Below are 10306 nucleotides of genomic sequence, written 5' to 3'. Positions count from 1 at the left end.
AAGGAAACGTGCTTCTCTAGGGAATGATTTATTTATCTCTGTACAAGAAGGCCGTGAGCATATACAGCAGCTTGATACACAGCTTAATGAGCAGGTTGATGAGCTTACACCTATGCCTCGTCAACGCGCTTCACCACGCTGTAGTGGCTGTGGGACTGTTGGGCATACAATAAGAAGCTGCCCTAATAAATAGCTAGATATTTTGTCTGTTATATATTTTAATTCAATGGTGTTAGTGGTTGCAAAGCTTCAAATTCGTGGTGGTTGCGGAGGAAGTGGACGGGACGGCCGTGTGGACGGCTCGGCCGTGGATTACGTTATCTATAAGGATTTGTTTTGTCTCAGACCATCACTCGTTGTAGTGATATACCTAGAAAGAGTTAGCATCAAGTAACGACAAGATTCAAAACGACGGGGACTTACGAAATATTCGGGCAACCCAAAAATAGAATACCCCAATCTCTTAGCCATCTTAGCAAACCCTTCCGTCTCAACCAAATGGTAAAACGGAAAAGCCGGAAACATGGCACCATCACGGTGCACATCGGCCTTCACCATTAATGCCGTCCCGCCAACACCGTCCAACGGCATAACACGTTCAGGGTCAGGATTCTCGACATCCGCCAGATGAGCCATCAGAGTCCGATAGGTCGCCATCTCACCGTATCCCTCGAGGATGATCTCGTCAGGTCCCAATTCCGCCGCCAGGGCCTGGGCCGTCCCGCTGTCCACCCAGGAATTATAATCGTAGGGCCGGACATCCATCTTCTTCTTATCCTTGTTGTAGTACCGCTGGTAACAGTTTGGTACGATTATAGGCTGGTTGTGGCTGGTCAGATCCTGGATGAGGGTGGAAGGTGTCTCGATGATATCAGCGTCCAGCCAAAGAACCCAGGAGGTACTGGGTCCAATAGTCGTAAAAACAAGACTGTTCCGGGCACGACTCATAGATTCGCGGCGTGCCTTTTGGTTCTCCATTTTGTGCCGCTCCTTCTCATCCTGAGAGGTGAGCGGCGGGTCGAAATCCTGCCGGAGGATGCTGATACTCGCGAACCGAGAGTCGACCGGTCCGGACTGCGTCTTGCTAATAGCCTTTTCGAGTGCCGCAACAGCCGCATTTCCATCTTTCGTCGATGGCACAATGAATCCGATAGAAACGAGCTCGTGCGGGTAGCTCAACCGGACCACGTTGTCCCAGTATTCCTGGTAGAACCGGCTCAACGGCGTGAGGATAAGGACCCGTTCGCCATTCTTCGCGGAAGCGCTGGTGCTCGTGAGACTGTTGAGGTTGTAATGGACGACAGGTGGAGGAGCACGGTGTCCATCATCGCGGATAGGTTGTGATCTTAGAAACGGCTTCGTGGGCGGGGAAAGCGGGTTTTCGGCCGCATCTTCTTTCCGTAACTGCGAAGAAGTGTCGTCGGATGCGGTGGAGGTTGATGATGTAGAGGATGAGGGCGAGAGTAGGAAAGTGATGAATCCGAATGCTAGCAGGGCTGCTAGGACTAGGGTGATAGGGTTCGTACGCCGGCGTGTTACGACGGCCATTGTGTCCGGAGGAAGGATAAAGGTGCGAGATGGGTGTAAATTAGGATGCGATTTGTAGGTTGCTTTTTCTAGACAGGCGAGTGATGAGACTGTCTCATTACCCAGGTATACTCGCAATGAGGAAACTGGCGAGCAAGCATAGTAGCGTGGCAATGCGGACGGAAGGAGAATCAGAACAATGAAGAAAATTCGAGCGGAAAAGACAGTCAATCAATGCAAGAATAAATAGAGACACAGACTGAGAAACTCTCCTGAGAGTCTCCTGCGTCCTTGATGTTGACGGAATAAAAAGAGGTTGAATTCTGTAACTTCTGTACAAGGTCCAGCGGAGTAAAGACCGAGGGCGGTGACCTAATACGGGCAGTGGCATGACGGCAGGCGATGACGCTGTATTGGCTTCTATACAGTACTAGTAGCCTTCTATATAGTATGTTCACAGTATATAAGTACAGTCTATCTGTTCATTATTTTACAACCTCCCTGCCATTTATCATGGCAACGACCGCATCACACCCTCAAATGCAACCAGAGCCATGGCATTCGCCGGGAACGCCCTCAAGAAACAAGGTACGAAGCCTCGCCAATATCCTCTCCAGCCACGCTCCTGGTAAATAGCTCTCGCTGCATCCTTCCACCTGGGGAACTGCCGCTCTCCGTCGTTAAGAGCGCCGCCCATGGGATCCGTCATGAGACGCTGCTTGACCACGTCCGACGGGTACGATGTCATCCAGAATATCTGGGCGGAGATACCACCAGCCCAGAAGTTGACGGCCGGTGCTGACAGCTTTGTGTGTTCATTGAACCACCGGGTTAGGACATCGTAGGATCCCCACCAGCAGAAGAAAAAGGATCGGAAAAAAATCGTGGCACAGAGACCACGGTAGACACCCGAGATACCGTGCGTTCTCATCTGGTTCCCCTATCAGCGATAATTTCATAGTCAATTGCAGAAGAGGCGCAAGCTTACAAGTTTGCGCAGGCAGTCAACAGGCCCACTGTACATGCGCTGGGATTTCTCTGCCGCGTATTGAATCTGTAACCGAGCCTTAATATGCTCAACCGGAGCAGCAATAAAGCTAACTGAAGTACCCGCCATGATACCTGCAATACCATGTCCGAAACTAGGCAGTGTATACATATCGGATTGACTGCCCCGATTGAATGGGGTCAATGCACGGGTGTGAGGGTTCGAAAAGACATGCTCAAGAAGTAGTCGCCGGTATAATGTCAGAGAGCCAAGCATACTGCAGATTATCATTAGCGGCCGCTCTCCATACTATCCATTTCCTCTTCGCCTTCGCGAGAGAACCGGAACTCACACAGAATCCATCACCATCCATCCGACCAGCGGCGGCGTGGCACCCTTATATAACCCGCTCACACCCTCAATCCGTATTGTTCGTAGAACGCAGTCCAATGGACCCTTGAATTGACCATCTGTGCATGTTTGTAGTCGGACTTTCACAGTATCGAATCTGTTCGACCGACGATTGGTTATCTTTCTAACTCTCGCGCGGCATTAAGACGGAAAACGGCGGGAAACATACGGATGTCCAACTATATTTCAAATAGTCCGGTTAGCACTCGCATATTCCCATCCATTGCGCACAAGCAAACAACGGAGCATTGCAACCCAAGAAACCAGGTATATGGAGACATACCACTCAACTTCGTAATCCCCGAGAACACCCCTGCCACAAATCCCTTGTAGTTTCCCTTCGATTGTGCTTTGGGCGCCGCCGTATTCCCATTGTTATTGTTACTATCGCCGCCAGTCGCTGCTAATTTGGAGTTCGGTTGGCCTGCCATCCCCGATGTTGTGACTGTCGCCAACGGCGGTTGCGTGGGTGACATTGTGTGTGGAATCTGTGCACTTTTGGTATCCCTGTATACCCTTGTATATATCGGCCTGGCGTGAGCTTATGACGCTGTATAGCTCTGCTTGGTCGACGAAAAAAAAGCTGAGAGAATTACGGGAGTCCGCTATCGGACGCGGTGATAAAAGGTCGGTCGCTCGTCGTTCAATTACACGGCCAATTGCGTAGAAAAAAAGGACGAAATGATAGTAAGTGGCAGGACAAATCGCAGGTAGCAAAGGAGTAAGAATTGAGAAAGATGTCACATTGGAAAGAGTGGAGGGGAAAGAATTGGAGAATATGGACGTTCTTAGTAAAGCGATCGCCCCGCAAAACCGAAGGGCTCGGGGATAGGGCCCAACTCCGGGCAGGAACAGGTTTACCCGATTGGGTTAGCGCGTATACATCATTCTAGTGATTCTATCTGAGTCTACTACGAAGTACAACATACGGAGTATTCTAGGTGGTAGAACAGAGACATCAAAATGTCATCTTCAGCAGAAAGCTCCAAATCAGGCCAGTCGGATGATGTCCCCAACACAACCAAGCTCGAAATCCGGCGCCTATGTGGAGAGGATTGCTGGGCGTGCAGCCGTATCCCAGAGCACATACGTCGGGTGGTCAAACAGGATGACGGCCAGTTATTCAATATCTAACTTTGTTCCAAGTAGATAAGAACTAATATGTCTCTGCTGCTATGTAGGTCGGGCTATGGCGCCAAAAAGGACTCATCAATTTCTCCCTCGACTCCATCAACAACGCCATCCTACTCTGCAGAGTGTCATTCTAAATTCGAATCCCTTAGGTTCATTCTCATCCCAGATGACATTCAGTTTTTTATCGACTTTGAACGTCAAGACTACGAGCGCAGAAGGCACGAGGTGGAAACTTCAGACATTCTGCCCCAGAGAGAGGTTCCAACCCCAGGGATGTGCCGTGCCTATCAAAATGGCTTGATAGGAGGCCGCTACCAGAGTGTGTTTTTCAAGGAATCCCCTCATTTAGGGCTTGATTTAGAAGAGTTTGCGACTCCAAAATAATTGCCGGGCTGTCCGATTATCGTTTTTAGGCGAGCATTTCAAATGTTTGGCAGTCTCTATCTTGATTCTCTGGAAATTGAGACGCGTCTTCAACTCGAGGAACTTTTAAACCTTTACGTCACAAATTATAATGAACTCAGAGCATAATCTCGAGGACGTCAAGAAGCAACTGCTGAGGAGCAGTACGCTGACTATTACCAGCATTCAACTAATATCCCAGAGAACCCTGACGGTCTAAGTCACGGGAATGCAGGTTGGGCCCTGGGTTCGGAGTCTACGACGAAGGATGTGGTTCACCTATACAGCTCTACTTACCCGCCAGGCAGGGAGAAAACGCATCACTTGATGGTGGATCAAAGAATAGCTTGTGTTCCTGTATTAGTATACCCCTTTGCCTGCTCAGTCACTTGAAATTGAACAATAATACACTCTGTGTATGAGAATTAATATATATTTGTACATGTAATAAGTGCAAGACACACCCCAATGCGCATAGCGGTAATAACATTATGAGGAGCAGCTAGTGTAGTGGAGGAATCTGGGGAATGTACTGTCTTTCGCCGTCTTCCTTATCGGCTCAAGTGCAAACACATATAATATCTTTCTTTGTACACCAATTCTCTGGCAGAAAATCTCTCACGCGCTCTCTTTCTCTCCTTCACTGAGGCCCAAGATATCATCGCCAGAAGACCTTCTATCTGGAAGCCAATCAATAATGAGCTTCGAAAATTCCGTGCCCAATAGCTCACCAAGCCAGTCAGATGAATTTTTCAATACAAGCAAGCTTGCAGGAGAGGATTGCTGGGCGTGCGGCCGTACCCCAGTGCACGAGTATCGTATGATCAGCGATGACGATGCACAGGTATCTAACATTCTCTTACTTTATTCCATTCAATGAATACTAATTACACGATTCTACTACATGCAGGTTGAAATATGGCGTAAACGAGGTCTCATCGATTTCCCCCTCGACTCTCCTCTCAACACCATCCACCTCTGCCCAGACTGTGAAACTCAATTCGACATGCCTGATGGTTGCTTCGGATTTATACTCATTCCAGAAGACATGTATTTCTTTACCAGGTATGAAGTTGAGGGTGATTACCGCAGAACGCGTATCATAGACACTCCAGGCACAGATATCCTGCCCCCAAAAAGAACCCCAACAACGGCATGGTAGGAGGACGTTACAGGCGTGTCTTCCTCAATGGTTCTCCCTCCTATTCTCAGAAAGAGGATATTTCTACGCCAAAGGAATGGCCAGAAGCTCCTATTGCTGCGCTCAGAAGGGCTATGCAAGTTCTTGGGACCCTTTACATGATTGAGATTGGAAATGAGGCGCGTTATACACTGGGTTGGCTGAAAGACCCTTATGCCTATAATGACAAGGATCTCAGAGAGTATCTCTCAATATATCAAGAAGAAAGATATAAGATTTACGGACGCCCCGCTAAAGTCGACCAGCAATCACCAAGTGATTCGACGAATGATTCGCCTGGTGGTTTGCCCGGTGGTGGTTTTCCCGGTGGTGATTTGCCCGGTAATTCATCAAGTGATAAAAGGAGCGAGCGCTCATCAGCTGCCAGCGAACCGGAAAAGCTCAATGATCAAAGTCAGACTACTATCCAGGAATGTGGATTGGGTCCTGGACCGAAAAGAGGATGTTGCTCCCCTATCTAAGTTTCTGTTTACTCATGGACGAAGCAAAACAAATTGAATTTCTCTCTTTGCATTGTTACCCTTGTCTTCGCAGTTAGACTGGGAGATATTATATTTTATTTCAAGATGATGATATTCGGTCTCTCTAATGTAAAGCTGCTAAATGATGGATTGTCTCTTGCCCTTTCCCCAGCAAATCCCTGGGAACGGGGTTTATGTAAGTTCCCTGTTGAGTCTCGCGCTTCGTCCTGCCGAATGACCCTGGAGAGCGTGCAGCAGTGCGGAATAATCCGTGATGACTACGAACTGGCCATCTTCAGGAGGCACCAGACCAGGACAGCGCATTCTAGATCCGTAGCTCCATAGTTTTCCTCCACGGCGGTCAAGAATAAAAGCACCGGTCGCTCAATGTCATCGTCACAAAGCTGGTGAACCGCGACGAACGGTTTCGAGAAGTCAGGGTATATCAGTGCCAGTGCGTCAATCCCATTTTGTCCCTCTGTTTATTCATCGCATGGGTATCAAAATAAGCGTTTCTCCTTGCTTTAGGCCATAAATACGCCGGTCGTACCCTAGTCAATCACTGTTCGTTTCTGGTATGCTGAGTTTTTCTAAGCGGGTGAGCTTGTGTTCGAACAGACTGCATGTGGCTCGCTTCTGTCTGTTATGGCGGTCTATCTTGCGAGAAAAGGCGTGTAGTGCTTGATAGCTCCAGGGGATTTCCTCTCAAAAATAGAGGCCGGCTAAAGTTTCCTTAAACACTTCTGAGGGGATATTAGATCTCAATCCACATAATTTGGGTTATTGGCATCTCTGGGCTCTATGCTTTCTTAGAGAAACTCACATAACGGCCCACCTTAATAGTCAAAGAATTCGCGGTAGTCTTTACAAGGTGCCATGAATGTTCCGTCATAGCTCAAAATCGATCCATTCGAATCCAACAAGGGAAACAAAAACCCCATGTAGTCAGAAAAATCTCTTGATCCCAGAAATGTCATATTCAGTATGACACATGGCACAGAGGCCAATGAGAAATTCAGGAGACCTAGTTGGTGCCATATTGTTATCTATACAGAGGGTTTAATTCTTAGCCTCTTCCTCTTGGACAGAAATCGACCACGTCACATACTTGCTTTTCTCTCTCTCTCTCTCCTATCACATGACAAACTATCCTGTCAAAATCGACCTGTTTAAATCTATAAAGGGGAAACGAAGTATTGCAAGTCTTCCGGGAAGAAGACAAAACTGTCGACCCCCAGTCATGTCATTTTCAGTATGACAGGGCGGGACAGCGTTCAAAGTGGAGGAAGGATTCATGTCATCGTTTTATCTGATCTATACAGCGAAGACTTGTAATTCAGCCTCTTCCTCTCAGGGTAGAAGTTGGTCACATCACATACCTGCTTGTCCTTCTCGCCAACTACAACATCGACCTTCACATGTCCTTTTCACGGCTTCTTTGACGGTCTCCGGGAACTTGCTGGCCTTTGGTTAGAAATAGCCCAAGCGGCCTAGTCTATGTTTTCTTATATGAGGTCCGTTGCCTGCTGAGTACCTAGGGGCACTCCCCTTTGAAAATGAAGCGCCAGTCATATATGGTGAAGACTGAAATTGAACCAAAACGTGGCTTTAGACGGACCCTGATGGATGCAGGACGAGTAATTCTTCCCTTTGGGTATTTTTCAATATCTCTTATAAATGCAGTCCCAAATAGGGAGCAGCGGTACTCCCCCGATTGGGACCTGCAATTTCCCACGATCCTTTCGATATATCCGCACAAGAAGTATGGCTATTTGCACTCCATGTCCACGATCTAGTAAACACTAGTAGGTAAGGAACCATACCTACTGTTGTTCGTACCAATTCACTGTGGATGTCGGGATCGTCATTCTTATTGCGCCTTTCCTTAACTCCAAAGTCCTAGCTATACTTATCGTCTGTAGACTTCCAGGAAGAGTCTGGGGCCAAAAATATTAAAAGGAACAGTGCAGGCAGTCTTCTCTAATTCCATCCCTGACGATTGCGTTTGCTCGATTGCTACCTCTGTATGGAAATCGAGATTCCTTTGAGCGTATACTTCGATTGTAGGCCTAGCCTAACCATCTCGAAATCAATTACGAAGCCCTTCCTCGTCCGAAGGTAAGCAATGTTGGTCTTTTTGTGGATTTCGAATCTCTGTTGAAGATTGGTAACACTGTCTGCAGGTTTGTCCCACGAGTTTTTGTTGCGATGGAAGAACTGGAAGCTCGAAAAGGTTTAGATGGGAATATCTGCGCAATGCTGTGAAAGGGCCAGAAGGAGAAAAGGGAAGGTTGTGGAAAGGAAATAGTAAAGTGATGAATGTCTAGGGGATAGAACACATATAATTATTTAGAAGCAGTGAATACGCAAGCCATGTACACTAACGAGTTACAATATGGAAGTATTGAACAAGTTCTATTGTCCAGAGCCATTTATCCTAGTCAGAACAGTCTGGCTCTGTCCTTCTAATCCATGACAACATGTAACAAAGGACCCATAAAAGGTAAAGAATATCAAAAGGCTGATAATGCCATTGGGGGTATAATATAGATATATCATGATGCTAGATGCTGGGTTATAGTTTATAATCAATTCAGAGACTTCATAATGCCGTTTGAATAAATCGTGACTGAGTGGAGGGCGAAAAAACGAAAAGAAAAACATAGACGACGAAGACTTTTTGACCAAGGCCATGCCACCAACAATGCAGGCAGCTGGCAACAGTCACCGACCCTTAGCACTTAATATGCTGCTCTTCTGCCAAGCTCGGTCCCCTTCGCGGGCGATCTTATCCGACGCGGATCCCGAATTCGGAGGGTCTCTCGAGAATGGATCTGTCGCACCGGATGCGCCGGAAGTGAGATAGCTGTTACCTTCCTCCAAAACCAAGGGAGTGACGGGACCCGGGCTCAAAAGGGGGTCCAACCGTGGAGCAGATGGGCTTGGAGAGTACTGTCCCGAAGGTACTCGCGAGGATGCCACACTCTCCATCAGCTGCCGCATGCCATCCCGAGAGGAGGAGCCTGATGACTGGCGATACGTATGGTGCCGCGATTGCATTGGAGGCTGAGACTGTTGTTGCTGCTGTCCGACCGTAGTCTGCGAGCCGGTAGAGGGGTAGACGGTGGGATGGAAGCGTGGAAGATTGCTCAGATGGAAGGAAGGGACGGACTTTGTGGTATTCTGAGCGCGAGATCGAGACGATTGCGGAGAGGCAGGACGTCCGGAGGGTGGCATGGCCGAGGACATGACAGGGGAGTAAAAGTTCGAGCTGTCGGAGCGCATGCTTGGAGTAGACTGGTGGTGGTGGTGAAGATTGTGGGAGTGATGGTGAAGATGATGATGATGATGATGACGACGGTGAGAGCGACGGTGACGACCGTGAGGGTCGAGGTTTTTGATGTTTTTATGCGAAGATGGTTTTCTCTCAGACGGAGGAGATTGATCGGTTTGCTGCGGTGCGAAATAATAACCTTTTTCGAAACGGCCGGTCAGTGGGGTGACGGGGAGGTCCGCAGTAGAAACCGGTTTTGGGATGGGGATGGGTCGGGAAGAGGAGCTTGAGAGGTTAAGAGAGTCCAAACTATCCGCAGTAGCAGTGGTCGGCGAAGTTGAACGTGTAGGAGAAGAACAGATGGAAGGAGAAGAGGAGGAGGAAGATGGAGGATTATAAGTCGAGGAAGTCGCTGTCAGATCGCGCAAGGAAGACAACGAAACGGGTGTGGGGTGAGTTAGCGATGGTCTGGAGATTAAGCTCGGCTGACGGTATCCACGATGTGAGGCTGGAAAGAAAACACGCGATCAGCAATCATGAAACTAAGAAGGTATGCCACACGTGTTCAACTGCAGAATGGGAAGGAGAAGGAGGGGAAAGAGAAGAATGTTGTCCATACAGAAGAATGACAGTTGGATGAGAGGGCAAACTTACAGGAACTGGTGGTGGAAGATCCTTGGGACGAGGGATACACAGAGGACGACGACGACGAGGAACAGGAAGAGGGAGGGAAATACATTTTATATGCCAATTCGCAACATCTGCTTATTTCTGTCTCAACACTCCTGTCTTTTTTGTTCTCTCTCTCTCTTTCTTCTTTTTTCCTTCTTCTAAGCAAAAATATAATATTCTGTTACACGCAGAAAAGGACTGCGGGGAAAAATACCGACTATTATATACATAGTACA

The 10306-nt window shown here is 48.0% G+C and overlaps 3 protein-coding genes across 3 annotated transcripts; 1 reads left to right on the top strand and 2 right to left on the bottom strand.

The window, feature by feature from the left end:
• Positions 1-349: 349 nt before the first annotated feature.
• Positions 350-3670, bottom strand: ASPGLDRAFT_75631 (mannosyltransferase complex subunit MNN9; the record flags this gene model as incomplete). Its single annotated transcript, XM_022549809.1, has 7 exons — positions 3210-3670; positions 3096-3105; positions 2868-3023; positions 2516-2792; positions 2062-2458; positions 424-1616; positions 350-370 (listed from the first exon to the last, which is right to left on the bottom strand). The coding sequence occupies exons 1-7, from the start codon at positions 3400-3402 to the stop codon at positions 350-352; spliced, it is 2247 nt and encodes a 748-aa protein (XP_022399147.1). The 5' UTR covers positions 3403-3670.
• Positions 3671-5159: 1489 nt separating this feature from the next.
• ASPGLDRAFT_37188 (uncharacterized protein) lies at positions 5160-6124 on the top strand (the record flags this gene model as incomplete). The annotated part of the gene is made up of 3 exons (XM_022544789.1): positions 5160-5306; positions 5373-5527; positions 5584-6124. The coding sequence occupies 3 exons, from the start codon at positions 5160-5162 to the stop codon at positions 6122-6124; spliced, it is 843 nt and encodes a 280-aa protein (XP_022399146.1).
• A 2324-nt stretch (positions 6125-8448) lies between these two features.
• ASPGLDRAFT_49235 (uncharacterized protein) lies at positions 8449-10244 on the bottom strand. Its single transcript, XM_022547056.1, has 2 exons — positions 10053-10244; positions 8449-9906 (listed from the first exon to the last, which is right to left on the bottom strand). The coding sequence occupies exons 1-2, from the start codon at positions 10135-10137 to the stop codon at positions 8849-8851; spliced, it is 1143 nt and encodes a 380-aa protein (XP_022399145.1). The 5' UTR covers positions 10138-10244; the 3' UTR covers positions 8449-8848.
• Between the last annotated feature and the right edge of the window lie 62 nt (positions 10245-10306).

This window comes from Aspergillus glaucus (genome assembly GCF_001890805.1).
Source record: "Aspergillus glaucus CBS 516.65 unplaced genomic scaffold ASPGLscaffold_15, whole genome shotgun sequence".
In the NCBI taxonomy this organism is placed as follows: Eukaryota; Fungi; Ascomycota; class Eurotiomycetes; order Eurotiales; family Aspergillaceae; genus Aspergillus; species Aspergillus glaucus.
This window is presented reverse-complemented; position numbering and strand designations above follow the sequence as displayed.

What these genes read in the sequence shown, in the direction of transcription:
- ASPGLDRAFT_49235 (XM_022547056.1), bottom strand. Translation starts at nt 10,137, where the DNA reads ATGTATTTCCCTCCCTCTTCCTGTTCCTCGTCGTCGTCGTCCTCTGTG. An exon ending in ATCTTCCACCACCAGTTCCT is followed by an intron (nt 9,907 to 10,052) that starts GTAAGTTTGCCC and finishes TTTTCTTTCCAG; the next exon opens with CCTCACATCGTGGATACCGT.